At 41.2% G+C, this 18,948-nt stretch overlaps 2 protein-coding genes and 1 long non-coding RNA gene across 8 annotated transcripts; 2 read left to right on the forward strand and 1 right to left on the reverse strand.

The window, feature by feature from the left end:
* The first annotated feature begins 994 nt into the window (after nt 1-994).
* On the forward strand, nt 995-9,527 carry LOC116210974 (kinesin-like protein KIN-14E). 6 transcript variants are annotated; one of them, XM_031545144.1, is made up of 24 exons: nt 995-1,140; nt 1,782-2,011; nt 2,255-2,327; nt 2,400-2,531; nt 2,612-2,844; nt 2,932-3,259; nt 3,495-3,594; nt 3,668-3,849; nt 3,960-4,075; nt 4,258-4,360; nt 4,480-4,632; nt 4,750-4,896; nt 5,486-5,686; nt 5,976-6,140; nt 6,224-6,325; nt 6,419-6,559; nt 6,648-6,842; nt 7,060-7,186; nt 7,266-7,468; nt 7,572-7,754; nt 7,870-7,965; nt 8,063-8,260; nt 8,376-8,647; nt 8,907-9,527. In XM_031545144.1, the coding sequence occupies exons 2-24, from the start codon at nt 1,875-1,877 to the stop codon at nt 9,097-9,099; spliced, it is 3,780 nt and encodes a 1,259-aa protein (XP_031401004.1). In that variant the 5' UTR covers nt 995-1,140; nt 1,782-1,874; the 3' UTR covers nt 9,100-9,527. The 6 variants fall into 6 exon arrangements, with proteins under 6 accessions (XP_031401004.1, XP_031401005.1, XP_031401006.1 ...); XM_031545145.1 differs by having other exon boundaries at nt 1,006-1,140; nt 1,771-2,011; XM_031545146.1 differs by having other exon boundaries at nt 1,007-1,133.
* Nucleotides 9,528-10,878: 1,351 nt separating this feature from the next.
* Nucleotides 10,879-12,700, forward strand: LOC116210817 (2-oxoglutarate-dependent dioxygenase DAO-like). The gene is made up of 3 exons (XM_031544880.1): nt 10,879-11,291; nt 11,654-11,969; nt 12,190-12,700. Exons 1-3 carry the CDS (start codon nt 10,945-10,947, stop codon nt 12,436-12,438), a joined length of 912 nt encoding a protein of 303 aa, XP_031400740.1. The 5' UTR covers nt 10,879-10,944; the 3' UTR covers nt 12,439-12,700.
* Nucleotides 12,701-13,040: 340 nt separating this feature from the next.
* On the reverse strand, nt 13,041-16,950 carry LOC116210822. The gene is made up of 4 exons (XR_004157571.1): nt 16,828-16,950; nt 15,919-16,726; nt 14,933-15,401; nt 13,041-14,319 (listed from the first exon to the last, which is right to left on the reverse strand). It is a non-coding gene; the product is annotated as an uncharacterized LOC116210822 (long non-coding RNA).
* Nucleotides 16,951-18,948: the final 1,998 nt, after the last annotated feature.

The raw sequence follows: 18,948 nt of genomic DNA on the forward strand, positions 1-18,948 counted from the left end.
ATGATATCTCTCTCTACCTCCTCTGTGTGTGTGTGACGTCGTACCCATTGTAGCTGCGAGGTCCATTCTTTTGGAATTTTCCCGCCTTCGGCTCTTTCCCCTCAACACTTTTCCTCTCTCTCTCTCTCTATATATATATATGTATATATATATATTTCTATGTAAGTTTCCAAACCAAAAAAAAAAACGTGAAAACGGAAATACTATACAATTAGATATTCACGAGAAATTCATCTCAATTCTCTTTTAATTTGATTAGCAATTATTACTTCAATTTCACAATGCAAATTGATTTTAGAGCTAGTCTCGACTCACCAATGTATAGTTTAGAAGAGGGAGACCCAGAGGGTATCCTCATATACTTATTCAGGCCAAGGTTCATTTAGAGAATTCACCATTGCATATTGCCTCGGAAAAATATTTTTCTTTTTAATATAAGTGAAAGAGGTTCGAGGGACGATCGATGTAAGAACTCCATAGAGCGTTTCGATATTGGCCCGAATTTTCATGCTCAATATCCGATTTGAGCCATATCAAGATTCAAGGGTCTGAAATCACCACCGGCGACCTTAATAAGATTCCATTGGAACACCAACTATCTCAAAGTCTCGAGAAAAGGGTAACTAAATTTTCTTTGGAGGGATTAATATGGAGGGGACGGAGTGAAGTAAAGCGCAACTTCGAGGGCGATGGGATTAGGGTTCAAAAAAGTTTTCCCCATTATCAAGAATTAATTAATTAATTAAAATTGATTGCTTTTGGATTTTTAAAAGTGGGAAACTTCCTGACATTTTTGTTTTCTTCTAAGAAGGGATACAGCAGATACTGTCTATTAAATTTTGCTTAATGCAAAAAAAAAAAACAAAATACTTTCTCCAGTCGAATTATTGCTGCTTCCAGGAGAGCAAGCGGCCTTTGATTGAAGGATCTCTGCCGGGGCAAGCGTGGAAGAAGCAAATCAAGAGCAGACAGCGACCGGAAAAGGGAGGAAAAGTTCGTCAGCTGCTTGAACAAAAATTGAATCAATCTATCATACTCTCGTGACCCTCACTACCCTTCTCTCTCTCTCTCTCTCTCTCCCTCTCCGTCTCCCCTCCCTTCCCTCTCTCCATTGAGTACATGGGTGATTGAAGGTGAAGGGTCAGATCTCTCTCTCTCTCTCTCTCTCTCTGCCTCTCTGTCTCTCTCTCTGTCTCTCTTCCATTTGGAAAGGTAACTCGTTCGTCACTGTCGAAATGTTTTCCTGTCTCATTGTTGTTTTACATTGCAAAAATTCGAGATTCGGCGGGTAGCACGCCGAAGCGATCTACCCTTGTTTCATGTGGATCCTCGTACGTGGTTTCTCGATGAATAGTTGATTTCTGGGTTCTCTGGGTTTGTTCTGTTTGAAATGCCGGAATCTTGGGCTGCCGTCTTTGATTCTTGTTTTCCAGATTTTCCGGGTTTTTTCGAATTTCATGAGCAACGCACTGTTTTTGACGGAAGCCACCGTCTGCCTTTTCGTAATTTAGTTTCTCCTGCAAGCTCGATGTTCAAGGCAATGCATTGAAATGCAATACACTATTTTGACGACAGTCACCGACTGCCCTTTTGGTAATTTAATTCGCAGAGGGAATATATTGTTCGGGTAAAGGATTTCTGGGTTTCTTCGATTTTGATCGGTTTTGTTATATTTTTGTATGCACGAGTGATGATTTCGCCTGCAATGTCCTCTTGTGTCAATCTGATTAGTCTGATGTTTACGTACGAATCATTGATGAGATTTGACAGGACTTATGCAGGGTCAGAGAAGAGCAAGAAGCTTGTGATAGTGAGGCTTGAGCTGAATTTGAGGCTGCTCTGTTGGTGAAATGACATTCGACAGTTAGAGAAGCATGGCTCAGAGTATAAGAAGTAACAGGTCCTCCTTCAGCTCTCTAATTGGCAATGGAGATTCTCCTTTACACAATTCCTCGTCTTTCTCAAACGGAGGGGACGGCTATGACAGTGACGGCTCCAATTTCGCACCCCTGTAAGTGCTCGGCATTTGTTTTTCGACTATGCACGTGAACAAGAGCTGCCTAGGAATGATCCTATGTATTCACATGTTCAAAGGTTTTGTAAAAACTTTGCTCGGGTTATGTTGTTGGCGCACGTTCTTGCCAGCTTAAGGCGTATCTTTGTGCTGTTGTTCAATAGCTCTTTGCTTTTATAGCAAAAACCCTATCTCAGCTGATGCATATTTCTGAAGTTTTGCACCTTCTGTTTTCTGCAGCACCCCCACTACCCTCTCGAGGGCTATACCACCTGAACTTGCTGGTGCTATCCCTCTGTACGATCGATTCCAGGTACTCTATCATGATGAATTTGCTCATGGATCAACTTAATTTAGATGATTATCTAAAATCTTGTTCTCCTAGGTGGAGGAATTCTTGCGGTTGATGCAGAAACAAATTCATTCTTCTGGGAAGCGTGGTTTTTTCTTGAAAAAGTCTGTAGGGCCTCAAGTTCGTGAAAAGTTCACTTTCGAGGATATGTTATGCTTCCAAAAGGTTAAAGATGCTGCCATCTGATAAAAATAAATGCTTTGTTTGGTAGAATCGTGAAGCTTACTCTTAATTACTTCTCACAGGAACCTATACCAACTTCATTGCTTAAGATTAATAGCGATCTGGTAAGCCGCGCTATGAAGCTATTCCAGATAATCTTAAAGTATATTGGAGTCGACTCAGATCGAGGTCCACCAAACTTGGATGAACAGATCGAACTTGTTGGGAAACTTTACAAGCAAACATTGAAGCGATCCGAGCTTCGTGACGAGCTCTTTGCTCAAATTTCAAAACAAACACGGAATAACCCTGATATGTACGCCTGCCATTCTCCTCCATGACAATGTAATATTTTAGGTGACTGGCTTGTACGGAGCTCTAAATCCAAACTTAATGTTTTCAGGCAATCCTTGATTAGAGCTTGGGAGCTGATGTACTTATGTGCATCTTCAATGCCTCCTAGCAAGGACATTGGTGCCTTCTTGTCAGAGTACATTCATAATGTTGCACATGGTGTCCACACTGATTCTGAGGTCCAAGTCCTTGCTATGAGTGCGATGAATGCTTTGAAGCGTTCCATTAAGGCAGGGCCCAGGCACACAATACCTGGCCGTGAGGAAATTGAGGCACTTTTGACAGGAAGGAAGCTTACAACAATCGTGTTTTTCTTGGATGAGACTTTCGAAGAAATAGCTTATGACATGGCAACAACAGTGGCTGATGCAGTTGAGGTAAGATTTTCTCTTGGTCTTACCTTTCTTTTTATGGGGAAATCACTGGATACTTATTTGGCAATAGGAAGTAGTAGTCAGTGTAGACAATCTAATCATTCGTTTGGGTGAATCTATGATTTTCCTTTGAAATGTATATAGAATTGCTTTCTGTATTTACCGAAAGTGCTTATTGTTTTTTTAACTCATTGGTGGTAAAGGGTGATATGTGAATGAAGTATTTTACCTGTCTCAGGAACTTGCTGGGATTATTAAACTGTCAGCATACTCTAGCTTCAGTCTATTTGAATGCCGTAAAGCTGTCACTGGTTCAAAATCACCAGAACCGGGAAACGGTACCTAAACTTTTTAAACAATTACCTCATTTAGTTTTACTGCATTGAAGTCTAACTCAGCATTTTTGCACAGAGGAGTATATTGGGCTTGATGATAACAAATATATTGGGGACCTGTTGGCTGAATTCAAAGCATCAAAGGATCGAAGCAAGGGAGAAATTTTGCACTGCAAGCTCACGTTTAAGAAGAAGTTATTTCGGGAGTCTGATGAGGCTGTGACAGATCCAATGTTTGTGCAGTTGTCGTATGTGCAAGTACGCAATATTTCTTAACGCTATAATTTGACATTAAGTAGGAAGTCATTTGTGAATAGTTGATTAGATGCGTATATTGCTCTGTTAATTATCTTGCTATTTTTTGGCAGTTACAACATGATTATATTTTGGGGAATTATCCTGTTGGACGGGATGATGCTGCTCAGCTTTCTGCCTTGCAAATACTGGCAGATATAGGGTTTGTTGTGAATCCTGAATCATGCACGTAAATACTCATCTTGCCATTACCTTTCTGATTTAAGAGCATATTTTACATTCAGAGATTTGCATGTAAATTTGTATTTCGTAAGGCAAACTGAACAACTTTAGTTTTATCTGTGTCTCTTGGATGTGTTTTCATCGTCAATTATATGCCACGAGCTCTAACTTAGTGTGGAATACTTTCAGGGATTGGAGTTCACTTTTGGAACAATATCTTCCTAGGCAGATTGCTATCACTCGAGCAAAGAGGGAATGGGAGTTGGATATTCTTTCTCGTTACCGCTTAATGGTGAGTGTGATGGACTACTTGAGATTTGTTCATGAACTTCTCTCTAAAGATTTCATATCATTTGTGTTTATATTATTTTGTCGTGCTCCTTATTATTTCTTTTTTGATTGTTTTACTAGGAACATTTCACGAAAGATGATGCTAGGCAACAGTTTCTGCGGATATTACGAACACTTCCATATGGGAATTCTGTCTTCTTCAGCGTTCGGAAGATCGATGATCCGATAGGACTTTTGCCTGGTCGGATTGTATTAGGAATCAATAAACGGGGGGTGAGACAATAATGGCCTCACTCTGTTTATTATTATCCAGTTCTGATATCCTCATACCAGATTCTGTTTTTTTTTTTTTTTCAATTGATCCTCATACCAGATTTGAATTGCGTGTAGGTTCATTTTTTCCGTCCTGTCCCAAAGGAGTATCTGCATTCTGCGGAATTAAGAGATATAATGCAGTTTGGAAGCAGCAACACTGCTGTCTTCTTCAAGATGAGGGTAGCTGGAGTTCTTCACATATTTCAGTTTGAAACCAAGCAGGTCCAAGCCAATAGTTCCTTTCTTTCAGGATTCTGTTTCCCTGAAAATGTCCTCGAGACTTCTGCTATTTGATTTGGAAATTATTTATAATTCCTGAATAATGGCTTATAATTTTAATTTGCTAAAGTCATTTTCTGGACATGGAATGGGACTCATGTTAGCATTTAGCCAGCTCAATACCTTCAACTTTGAGTGCACTGCCATCTGCACAGAGAAGGTCCTCACTCCTCCGGTGGCCTCTCCTCTGCTGTAACCTGGTGAGGTTGTCCAGCATGTAAGGTTGGGGACCGCGATGGGAGCATCAAGCACTGGCCTTAGTGTTTAAACTTTAAATTATATTTCAACATGAACAAACATTTTCAAATCGTATAGGAAAGTATTGGAAAGTGGACTACATCTGTGAAGATGCTTCCACAAAAAATTCTCCAGGAAAATCAATTATCTGAAACAAATCGAGCTTTACATTCAATTTATTTATGGAGTGATATTTCTTCAGCTTGTCTAATTTTCAACTTATGGAGTGATGCAACTTCATTTATTCTTTTTTCTGGACATGGCTGTAACATAATTTCGTCTCAAATTCGTTCAGGGCGAGGAAATCTGTGTCGCACTTCAGACTCATATTAATGACGTTATGCTGCGACGGTATTCCAAGGCCAGATCCGTTGCTGGTGGCTCTACAAATGGCGATGTTTCCAACAATTTTAAGACTCCCAGTATGGAAGTGTATGAAAAGCGTATTCAGGAATTGTCTAAAGCTGTTGAAGAATCTCAAAACAATGCCGAACGGGTGAGTTTCCAAGACAGTCAATATGAGATGAATAATTTTAAAACACTTGACCATATGTCTCAAAAGAATGCATTGAAGTTCTCACCTCTTTGGCCTGACACTTATAGTAAAATGACATCTATGAGATTAGGTGATCAGCTTGTAATAATGATTTCCTGCATCATGGCCAATTTACAAAATTTATTCGGGTGATTCTACTGCCACGACTTAGTTGCTTGAGTTGTCTGTCTCATAAGCTTGTCTGTCTCTCTCATGGGAAATCTTATGGGAATTTTTTGTGTAAATTCAGTTGCTTGAGGAACTGCGAGAAAAGCGAAATCAAGAAGCAAATTTGCTAGAGGAAATGCAAGCTTTGAGAGATGCACTGAGATTAGAGAAGCAAAACTCAGAAGAGGTGTTGCTCACTTGTGATAGGCTAAGAACTTTGTGCGAGGATAAAGACAAGGCCCTTCAGGTGAGTAGGACTAATCTTTGCCTACACAGTAATCAACTAAAATCTTCCGATAGGCTTATGTCAATGGTTTTGTGGTTCATCAGGTTGTACAGTCCGAAAAGAAGGGCTTGGAAGCAAAATTCACCAAGTTGGGCACTCAAGCTACAGAAAATATCACCAAAAGAGATGTGGCATCAAATAACCAGGTAAACTCTCAGTTTCAATCAGCATTTCTTGACATAATGTTGCTTAAATTTCATGGAGGGGTCATGCTGAGGGTCAGAGAACTCTTTATACAGGCATTGCAGAAACTTCAAGAAGAGTTGAAATTGTGTACTGAAGAGCTGCATGAGAAGGAGGAAACCCTAAGCAGGGTACTAAATGAGAAGGCATTGTTGGAACAGAAGTTATCAAGACTGGAAAAGAAGAATGCTGATGAGGTAATGCTTTCTCTAACCAAAGTCTAGTGGTTTTCTTTATCGTTTGATGCTGCAAATGGTTGTTTATTGTGTTGCTTGACTTATGTAGATTGAATTGCTGAAGAAGAGCTTTGAGCAAGAGCGACAAGGCCTGAAGCTCAGAGCCTCTGAACTTGAAAAGAAAGTGGAAAGAGTCAAAAAGGATTTAGTTACCACTGAGTCAGCTCTTTCAGTTAGAGATGCAGAGCTAGCTTCGATACAGAACAACTTGAAAGAATTGGAGGAATTAAGAGAGATGAAAGAGGTACATTTTCCTATTTATAATTTTTGCAATGTCTCAGTACTGAGCTGCCTGTTTCTACTTTTATAATTTTCATTCCATACATTATTCTTGCATCAGTATCTTGAGAAGAGCAAACCATTGTTCGGGCCTATTTCTAACTCCTCTTCATACACATTATTACCGCATCAGAAGACTGATAAGAATAAAATGCTGTTAACAAGTTCTCTCATGATTTTAGGATATTGATCGGAAGAATGAGCAGACAGCTGCAATCTTGAAGATGCAGGCTGCTCAACTGTCTGAGCTTGAAGTGCTCTACAAAGAAGAACAAACTCTAAGAAAACGTTATTTCAATACCATCGAAGGTTAGGTTTTGTATGTTTTTTACTCGAAGAAACCTCGATTGGTTTTATGCACATTTTAACCTTCTTGATTACGTTTCAGACATGAAGGGCAAAATCCGAGTCTACTGTAGAATGAGACCTTTGAGTGAGAAAGAGGTCTCTGAAAAGCAAAGGCGTGTGCTATCGAGCACAGATGAGTTCACAGTTGAACATCTGTGGAAAGATGACAAAGCGAAGCAACACATATATGATCGGGTATTCGACGGGTCCGCTACTCAAGAGGATGTCTTTGAGGATACTAGAGTAAGTTCCAGTTACGAGTGTGTTGTGCTTTGGGAAATCATATATTCACTGGGCCTTGATAATATCTTTTTTGTCTTTCTGATTACTTGATCTTTAATGGCAGTATCTGGTCCAATCAGCTGTCGATGGGTTCAATGTATGCATCTTTGCTTATGGTCAAACGGGTTCTGGGAAGACTTTTACAATCTACGGATCTGGTGACAATCCCGGGCTTACACCTCGAGCAACCAATGAACTTTTCAAAATCCTGAAACGAGACAGCAACAAATTCTCATTTTCGCTGAAGGTATCTGTGCTCAAAAAGTAGTGATTCGAACTTGAGTGTTATTTGCTTCTCTAATTTGGCGCAGATGCAGTCTCTTTTATTTTTATATTTATTTTTATTTTTTTATTTTTTGTAGGCATATATGGTGGAGTTATATCAAGACACACTTGTTGATCTTCTTCTACCCAAAAGTGCCAAGAGATTGAAATTGGACATAAAGAAAGACTCGAAGGTAACTACGAAAATTTGCAGTCTATCCGTCATGTCTAAGTGTCTGGTGCCATTTCTCTTATTGTTTGAAAAAATAATGCATGATTTTCAATGTGTAGGGTATGGTCTCTGTGGAAAATGTCACGGTGGTGTCGATATCAACCATTGAGGAATTGAGAGGCATCATTCAAAGAGGTTCAGAACAGAGACACACATCTGGGACTCAAATGAATGAAGAAAGTTCTAGATCTCATTTGATTCTATCCATCGTTATTGAGAGCACAAACCTCCAGACGCAAGCTGTTGCAAGAGGGAAGGTATAAATTTTCTTGTATTGAAAATCATGAATTTAAGTAAATCATGTGATTCAAACTTGTACATTCCTTTCTTCAGATGAGTTATTATGCGACTATCTGAGAATCTCTTTTGCAGCTAAGCTTTGTGGATCTTGCGGGTTCCGAGAGGGTGAAGAAATCGGGGTCTTCAGGAAGTCAACTAAAGGAAGCCCAAAGCATCAACAAGTCTCTTTCGGCTCTTGGAGATGTCATAAGTGCCCTATCCACTGGTGAGCAACACATCCCTTATCGGAACCACAAGTTGACGATGCTGATGAGCGACTCGCTTGGCGGCAACGCAAAGACGCTCATGTTCGTCAATGTGTCTCCTGCTGAATCGAACTTGGATGAGACTTACAATTCTCTAATGTAAGTTATCATGTCATTCACGAGTTTTCTTTTTATTTTGCATAAAAAAGAAAAAAAGCCTGATCAGGTGGCTAAAGGAGTGAACAAAGAATGTGGTAACAGCCTAACAGGTCTCGGGTTTAATTATGAACTATGTGTGTGTCCGGTGTTAATAGGTGGATTTGGCTCGGTAAAGAGTTGCTTGTCAAACAATTAAGGAAGACATGAAAATTGTTATATCTCAATTTGATGATGTTTTCTGATCATGGAAATTATTCAGGTATGCATCAAGGGTCCGGTCAATTGTGAATGACCCGAGCAAGAATGTGTCGTCAAAGGAGGTTGCCCGTCTGAAGAAGTTGGTCGCCTACTGGAAGGAGCAAGCAGGAAGAAAGGGCGACGATGAGGAGCTCGAAGAGATTCAAGACGAGCGCCCAGCAAGGGAGAAGAGAGACGGGCGACATTCCCTGTGAACTGCTCGAAGAAGCAACGGGTAACAACACTTTCCAAGACTCACTAGACTCTGAAAAGGTTGGATGGTGGCCGAGGGAAAACCACTTATGGGAACCGGCCTCTCATAGTTTCTCTTGTTTCACGAGTCACGACACAAACCAGTATGTTTCACAAGTCACGACATAAACCAGTAGAAGGGCTTCTATGTAAACCGTGTATAGTCTGAATGTTGTATATATTCTTTGATGCTCTTACAATGCTCGATACATCTGGAATCTATCAGCAGATTGCTGGTGGAAGAACATCGGTCGAGATTTTTTGTATTGTAGGGTTGTTGTAAGAGCATTTGTTTATCTGTTAAATTTTGGAGAAAGTGCTCAGGTTGGTTAATCACCGATTTATTGGCTTATTCATGGACAGTAAACTAAACCTAAGCTGTTCTGAGGCACCAGCAGACTGCAGGATCTTTCCTCCCCCTTTTCTTGGCCTTTGCGTGTCAAAGTTTAATTGAACTTACGTACATGTTTCGGTGTCTCAGTTGTATATGGCTGTTTCTGATACGACACGATGATATACACACGGAATTATTGAGGGGAGCAACCCCGACATAGTATGAACTCGCTTTAACTTCAAAGTAAGCATATTATCTGTTGATGGAAAAAATTTGCCATGTTTAGCATGTGATGTTGATAAATGATAAGTGGTCGATGTCCCACATGGCCTTGTTTGACCAAAACAAGTATTCAGCCGGAAGCATTTCCATATGTGAGATCCCGAGGCTGCAAGCAATCCACTCACGGATGAGGTAGAGTGGAATTGGCAAAGTGTGTTTTTAGCGAATCGAAATTGATAATTAACATAAATTAGTTTTTACCGATAAATTTAGGACGCTTCAGGGTCCCTCAAAAAAACTATCGTAGTCGTAGTCTATCATTCGACCTCTCAATGAATGGATTTTACCGGTAATGCAAGAGTTCCGAACTTGATAAAAATATCACGCGATCTAGGCAAGCCCAAGCTTAAACAACAATTTTTTTTTCTTTTTTTTTGCCGAATAAAGGCTTAAACAACAATTAATATAGCTAATAAATTGTAACAACTCATGATCTGATCGAAAAAGTAGCACCAGCCTAGCCTCTCAAAAGTGACAAATTTCTCCCCATATTGTCCCCTTCTGAGACGGTCGGTGGGCCCCACTGGCTGCTATTACAGTAGGCAAGATTCTGGGCTTTATCCGTCGTGGGTCCCCCTTGTTCCCCGTCTATAGCCAATAATACCAAATTCTCCGTCAGCAATCCGACTCTGATGCAATTGAGTGAGTTGACTGATAATTGTCAATCGAAATTTAACATTATGCTCTTGGGGGTTCGAAATTCAGTAAAACAATTCGCTATAATTAACTTATACTGAAGCTGAATGAAACACAACCGGAACCGAATAAAAGAAACTTGAAAGTAGAACCAAACCGCAATCTTATATGTTTTACGATGAATAAAATAATTATAAGAATGCGGTTTAGTTCTATTTTTGATGTTGAAGTCAAGTGAAAAACAAGTAATTTCTAAAATGTCTGAAGTTGAAATTTCCTAGAGAAAAACCGCAACGTTGCATATCCTAGAGAAAAAGTTAATTAAGATTTGAATCATCTAGACATGATTCTATCACTCATATGTCTAGTAAAAATTTATATGATATTAGAATGAGTTATGAGCCGTGGCTCACATTACGGTCTTGCAAAGCGAGTGCGGAGAGTTAGAAATCCCAGAAGGACAAGTTTTCCCTTATAAATAGACCAAAGCGTAGCTTCATTTGACACTGTGTCTGCAAGAAGAGAGAGAGGAGGAAGAGTGGACGGACTTTGAGCAATGGGGGAGGAGAGAGGAACCGTCCCTGTCCCTGTCCCTGCGATCGACATGGGAGGCTTCCCCGGAGAGTTTCAGAAGCTCAGGGAAGCCTGCGCGTGGGGCTGCTTCAGGATCGTGAACCACGAGGTCCCGCTGGAGCTCATGGCCCAGATGAAGGCCGTTGTGAGGGAGCTCCTCGATCTGCCGGCGGAGGTCAAGCGGAAGAACACGGACGTCATCGCCGGCAGCGGGTACATGGCACCGTCCCCCAAGAACCCCCTCTACGAGGCCCTTGGCCTCTACGACATGGGCTCCCGGGATGCCGTCCTCGCCTTCTGCTCCCATTTGGAGGCCTCCCCTCACCAGAGGTATGTTTGTTCTTTCCTCGGTATCGATTCAAGCAGCCAATCGAGTAATTTGATTTGGTCCGACTAGCCGGTATGTGTATGCCGTATGTGTTCCGGAACAGGTTTACGCTTCTCCTAGTAAAGTGATTAGGAACAGAGAAATAATACGATCGATATATGATTGCACGTGGTTCGGGACATCAGGGCACATTTCATATATCTCAACCTGAAACAAGTAAATTAGGCCTGAATGATACGAAATGCCAAAGCTCATCCAGTTTATGCCTAAGTTCGATAGCGGGCAATCAAAAAATTTGACCGAACATGAATGGATTCGTTAATTTGGACAGGATTTATATACGGAGTCGATTAATCTCTTGCAGGGAAGTGATCATGAAGTATGCAGAAGCAATACATAAATTAATAATGGACATATCAGAGAAGCTCGGGGAAAGCCTGGGACTGAGCAAGGACCTATTCAAGGAATGGCCTTGCCAGTTCCGGATCAACAAGTACAACTTCACCCCTGAGACCGTTGGCTTCTCGGGCGTGCAGATCCACACGGACTCGGGATTTCTGACAATCCTCCAGGATGATGAAAATGTTGGGGGCCTTGAAGTGATGGACCAGTCGGGTTCATTCGTCCCAGTCGAACCCCAGCACGGGACCTTCCTGGTAAACCTGGGAGATGTTGCAGCGGTAGGCAAATACTTTCATTCTTCTCATATTGAAGAGCTGTTTTCCGACTAGGTCCAAAACCGGAATCAGATTATGTGCTAGAAGAGCCCCTTTTTTCTAGATTTGATTTGGGATCACTTTTGGTCATCTTTCTCTACTGGCTTAGGTATGGGCACATTTTAGATCGAATCAGTTTTCTGAATGCGCTCTGAACTACACAGCCAATTTATATTGTTTCCAGGTATGGAGCAACGGTAGGTGGTGCAATGTGAAGCACCGGGTCCAATGCAAGCAGGCGGTGGTTCGGATTTCGATCGCAACGTTCCTGCTAGGACCAAAAGAGGAAGCCATTGAGGCGCCAGAAGAACTTGTCGACTCAGAACACCCTCGTCTCTATGCCCCATTTACTTATGAGGACTACAGAAAGCTCCGGCTTTCCACAAAACTGCAAGCTGGTGAGGCCCTCGCACTCTTACGGGCTGACTCCTGAGGATATATATGCGAGGATTACCGTATCGATGACACCGCAACTTAGCTTAATCTAGTGTGCCTGATTCGGTCGGAGGTATTAACTCATTGATGTGCCTCGAAGAGAATGATAAAGTTTTAACATTGTCCAGGGGATGCAAACATATTACGAACTACTAATGTCAATGAAGCAACCATGGCTAACATCCGAAGTCTCCATCCTTTTGTCTTGGGACAACATATGTCATAGATTTGCAATAAAAGATAAGTCTAAGATTTTCGAATCCCTAAATAGTACTTTATTGTCCATGCATTGCACAGGATTAATATTCAAATACAATTTAAGGGTTCTCACGTCATTCTATACCACTTTTTTGTAAATTCAAATTGGTCCTTAAAGTTCTTCCTTACATTAGAATTTGCCAACCCGCTGCACCTCTCCTCACTGTTCATGTTCCTGCAATGGTTGTGAGCCTAATCATGAAGGCATCGTGTTCTCGACAGTCAACATTCATTAGATTACTCGATCGTGCACGTCTCTTCCTCCGTTGATGTCGCACCTAATAGAGAAAATGATCCACGATCATAGCTTTCTCTGTATAGGACATATATAATAGGCACATATAGCTGTGAATTAATAGCCGTGATTTATTTCCATGCATATGCTCATGCACAATGCTATATATTTGAATGAATACACCTCACACGATTCGAGTGAGGATTCAACCAACTCTCTTCTAACCAACTCTCTTCTAACCAACTCTCTTCTAATCTTCATGGTATCAGAGTCCTGAATCAGGCAACACCCATACCCTTCCCCTCGATCCTACAATCCATTCCGAGCCATCCGCCGACTCTCCTCAGCCCCATCTATCCCTCACTTCATGCCAAAATAACACTGCCTCCTCTCCCTCTTCCTCAATCAGCCTTTCGTCATCTTTTCCAACAATTCCTGTCAATCTCAATGGCAGAAACTACTTGTTTTGGAAAGGAATTATGACTCCTCTTCTTAACACCTATGGACTCATCGACAAACGTTGAAGGTCGAGCACAGGCTCCAAGCCAGACCATCACCGGAACTGACGACAGCAACACCCCAAATCCTAACTACCAACAATGGGCATCGAAAGATAACTTTGCTCTTACCTGCAACGCGCTAGCAGTCACAGAGGAGATTAGTTGCACTATACTCTAGGCCTGGAAATCGCTGTAGACGTCATTTCTCAACCAAACGGCAGCATAGGAGGATCTCCTAGAGCTGAAGTGCGGGACCTTCGAAAGGGCACATCATCGACGCTGAACTTCATCAATTCCGTGAAACAGCATGCCCTTCGTTTCGCCCAGATCAAAAAGCCGAAGACATCGGCTCAGATTAATCGTCGCATCTACACCGGCCTAGGCAATGAACGGGAGCCTCTAATTCTGGCCCAGAATTCTTATGGGCCACGAGGAGCGCCGGAACTACGCCGCCCCTCTCTCTGGTATCCTCGGACCAGCTCCTGAAGTGCACTTTGCTGACTATCGCGGTACTAGCAGAGGAGGAGGTCGTGGCAGAGGTGGCCGGAATGGCAAGGGAGGAAAGGGCAGAGGCAGCGGTCAAGGTGGGCGCGGCTTTAATGGTGGCTATGGCAGCAGTAGATTTACAAGTTTTCTCGAGATAATACTTGCTTTTTTGAACTTCACTTGACTGTTTTATTATCAAGGATCTTCGAGCGTGCCAAGAGCTATCACGAGGCCCAGTTAATGATGGCAGTCACACCAGAGACCTTCGGGCTCATCTATCCACCTCGGTTTTGCAGTACCTTGTGGCATCAACGCCTTGGTCATTTGTCCTTTCCAATAGTCCGTCATGCTTTGAGTATTTCATTTGCGCTGAATAATGATCATGTTGGGCAAATTTGTTCTGCATGTCAACAAGGAAAAATCATAAATTGTTCTTTTCCTCCCACTTTGCATAAAAGCACTTCTTTATTTGAACTTGCCCATACTGATAAATGCGGACCAACACCTATCCAATCACATATAGGCCACTTCTACTATATTAATTTTCTTGATTACTATAGTATATTTTCTTGGTTTTATGTCATGAAGGCTCGGTCGATGTCTTGCGAATATTATGTTCCTTTCATCTTCAAGTTGAAAATCTTTATGGATGTAAAATCAAGTATTTTCAATCGGATGGTGCTGAAGAATTTCTATCTGTAACTTTTCAATTAGAGTTGCATAATAATGGAATCTTCCATCGTATCTCTTGTCTCACGTTCCTTAACAGAATGGCTCAGCCAAGCGCAAACACCATCATATTGTGGACATGGGCCTCACACTTCTCTCTTACTCATCCCTTCCCACAAAGTTACAAGGTAGAAGCAAAGATGCAAGTAGGCAACATCAAAATAGTCAAAAGCACAGGTAACTGCAGGTCTCAAGGCACAAGCAGCAGCACATTATCCAAAGGCAACCAAGCCCTTACCGGCAAATTATTTATCAAATTGAGAGAGAGGGGAAGGGAAGAATACCTCTTCGAGTGGAGATAGGGTCTGAGTAGGAGCCGGTCTTAAAGAAGAGGAAGAGGTAGGCAGAGGTATGGAGATGGGGGCCCCATACAATGTCAGAGCTAGGAACTCTCGTTTCCTTTGGCTTGAAAAGGTTGTCTAGCTCCGCAAATCCCTCCCGACAAAGCCTGTATGGGATTGTGATGCAAACCTATGGCTTGGCTCTTTCTCCGTTATCGCTAATCAGCTAAAGATGCGAGGAAAATGTGTCGGTGGGGATTCCACAACTTCCTTTACCGTCAAGGGTTGAAAGGGAGACATTGCCTTTCCCGTCCTTTCGTGCTCTGAAGAGTCTGAAACTCACAGAGGACTGTGATTGCACTCTGAAATGGCAGATTTCTCATCATGCACCGGCAATTTGTGCCCGATCTGGATCTCTGCTGTTGTGGATGTGAGAGAGGAAGGAGGAACTGTGCAAGACCACTGTGGTTTACTGAGAAAAAGAAAAGCATGGAGAAGGTGAGTAAGACAACATAAGGCCCACCTGAACGGATACATTTTATCAAAAGGCAAAAGTTATTTGTCCTTGGAGTAAAAAAAAGAGTCGAAATTTGGAATTATACCTTAAAGCCAAACAAGGCCTTAAACTTTTAGATCCAATTAGGTGTGTTTGTTTTTTAAAAATTGTTTAACTCAACTCAACTCAACTCCACTCCACTTATCTTCAATTCAACATCACAATCATTACTTTTTTCATTTTTTTAAATTTTTTTAACAATTCAATTCAATTTTTAATATTAAATTCTCTCAATTATTCATTACTTTTTCATAATTTAACAACATAATCATTACTTAGTCATTACTTTCTCTTAATTATTTATTACTTTTTTACACTTTTTCTCTTAATTCAACAATACAATAATTACAAACTAATTAAAACCAAAACTCAACTCAACTCAATTCTAAATCCAAACACACTCTAAGTTTTTGAACGCCGATTCATCCCTTACCTAACCCGTTCTTCTCATTGGCTGCCCCCCGTTTTTCAGGTGCACAACATAGGCCAAGGCCTCCAACCTTACCGATATTACCGAAATAGGCACCCCGATATCTAAACCTAGAGTCAGACCCTCGATCCTTTGGTGCTGTTGACCCTCGGTTCTCCATTGTCAGATTCTATCCACCTTCAGATTCCACAAGAGGACAGAGTTCAGCTGGACGTTGGTCCCTGTCGATGCTGACAACCCTAAATGGCTGTACTGCTTCAAAACTCGACTTGTGTCCAAGTCTGCAGTCATCGCGGGCTTACTTGGCCTTGGCTTGGTTGGAGTGGAGTGGTCCTCGTCCACCATGTAGACCTCGAGATACTTACTAAACCCGTCATAGTGGACCCAGAAGTGGAAGAATCTTGTGCCATACAGAACCAACTGGAACTCGAAGTTCAATGGGGACACAGTCTGGTTCGACTGGATGCTGTTGATGTCAAGACCAATGTGATTTGAGTTGGGATCGAAATTCCTGCTTCAATGTGTCAAACTCAATAGCAATAAGGTGATTCTGTGGATCTCCGTCACTGTGATAGTTTGTCAACCCCAAGAATAGACTAGCACTCCCCATGGGAAGCTCTAGATCCGACACTACCACGAATGCTAAACCTTCTCCCCGAGCACTGTTGCCAATTTGGTATAGGTTGAACATAAAGGATGTGTTGAACGAGGCGATTTTGACTCCGGTAGCTGAAGAATTGCCAGAACCTGCATCCAGATCTTTGTCCCACAACTTAAACCGGTAATAAAACATGGTCCTTCCCGTGCAGTTCTGCACCGAGATGTTTGCAAGGCACTCAGGCAAATTTGTTCATCGATAGACATCGGGAGTTAGTTGAATCGCGTATTACTAATGGTCGCAGGTTGGCATACCGCGAAGAAGAGGTAGTAGGAAATGGCCTGAACTGTTTATCGATTGTCTGCAGCAAGCCCTGCACCTGCTGCTTCGAGATCACTGGTAAGAGAAGCAAAAAAAAAGTTGCGAGTAAGCCAATTCTTCTTCCTGCAGGACCCATGATCTCAAAAAATGTTGCAGCCATGGTTGCATATACTGGGGAAATATGAATCAGACCACTCTCTGTGATGTCTTTCAGTCTTCCCTTGAACATATACTAAAAGAAAACATATATTAATTGTACATGATATTTCAATATATTGATTATGCATATACATACAAAAATAATATAATCATTGAAGAAAACCAATATTTTTGCGCTCAGGCTCTCGCCTCCCTGTATACCGAAAAGAACAAGCAAAATATTCCTTCAGCTCCAATTGCTGGGAACTTTAATATTCATTGTTGATTTGCTATATATAAAAGCATTGGTATGTATCACGTGGTTTTTCAAATTCCATGTTAATGAGACATCTCATTAAATATTTTTCTTTTCTATTTCTCTTTGTGAACCAGGATGGCCCCCGGCCTAAAAGGAAATAGAAGTGAGATTGAAGTAGAATATTAAAAAAACTTTAGGAGTCTGTCTGGTTCAAATTCTAGAATAGGAAACAGAATTGGAATGGGATGGAACAGAAGAAATGGAATGACAATCATTTTGTTCGTTCGGTTTAGATTGGGATAGGAATTGAATACCCTTTGTTACTTTTCAATTAAATTAATCTTGGAATTTGTTAGTTTTGAGTTGAGAGTGAGTGTTGGTGCCCAAATTTAAGTACATTTTTGAAGATAATCTTTTTGCAAGTACTTTTGAGAATTAAAGTTGGTTTTCTGAAGCTTGATCAACTTTGATCGTGAGAGATATTTGTGTGTTGATTTCCAAGATATTTCAAATGTTTCCTTAGGTAAGTGTGTAGTTATTGCCTCGAGTAAGTCTATAAACAGAGGACTAGGGATTTCATTTATGGTGTGTCCTCAAATGTATACTTGTGAGTGAGTAGAATCCGTATCTTACAATACACAAGTCTCGTCCCTTCCATATTATCTCCGCCAGTATTAGTCGTGCGATCTTGGTCTAGTTCCATGTGATTTAGTTTGGGTCAAGATCGCTGAGGAAAGGAGCTTGGTTTCTCTAAATATGGAACTAAATGGTCGTATATTTGCACCTAGCATGGAGCTGTTGAGCTAGTAAAATTAAAAGATATGCAATAGTGCAAGGAGTCTTTTTCTCTTTGGAGAGGAATTGTGGTATTGGGGGCTGAAATAACCCTACTACTTCGAGGACAATGCCAAGGATACTAACGCGTTGAAGTAATGGAAGTAGAGAAACACCAAGGCAGAATGTGAAGGCATTTGGACCTGAAAGACTCAAAGAAACTCGAGAAAGGAGGATGAATTTCGATTGAAAAGTGAGGAAGAAAGGATTTGGAGAGCTGGTTCGTAATCCGCACTGTTATGACGCAGAGTTTATCTTGAAGAGGGTTATATCTCCAGGTGTACTCGCAGTGTATATATATTTGCTACCTCGTGCGGCGAACCTTGGACGAGCTCTTTAATAAGAAAAATGACATTCGGTTGCAGATGCTCGAGAATAAATTATCGAGTGCAAAACATGGAGAGTCTTCAATTTCGCATTAATTTCTAAAGGGGAAAAATTTGTGCTCGGAAATTACTCTCCTTAATTCAGATGAACCAATCAATTCCTGAAGCGCGGATGAGGCTGCATATATCATTTGGGGATTCCGTCCCAAATATATCACATTCATCACATCTATTTAAGGATAAGCTCAACAACCGTCCTTGGAATAGTTTGGAGATCTCGTCTTCAAAGGAGACATTGGTGAAACAAATGGCTGCATTAAAGATGAAGGAAGAGTTTTCAAGGGAAAGCCGTGGTGTCCGGTTCAGGAAACGAAGAGGATGTTGTTGCAGATTCCTCTAAGGTGCGAAGAAGTAGAAGTGCTACCGGTGTCACAAACTTGGGCACAATAAAAAGATATTGCCAATTAAGAAAACTTGAAAAATTCTAACATTATCGGGGAAAATTACACCAGAGGTACAATCCTTTCTAAGGTGTAAGAGTTTGATGAAGATCAAAC

Source organism: Punica granatum, chromosome 6, assembly GCF_007655135.1.
Source record: "Punica granatum isolate Tunisia-2019 chromosome 6, ASM765513v2, whole genome shotgun sequence".
NCBI lineage: Eukaryota > Viridiplantae > Streptophyta > Magnoliopsida > Myrtales > Lythraceae > Punica > Punica granatum.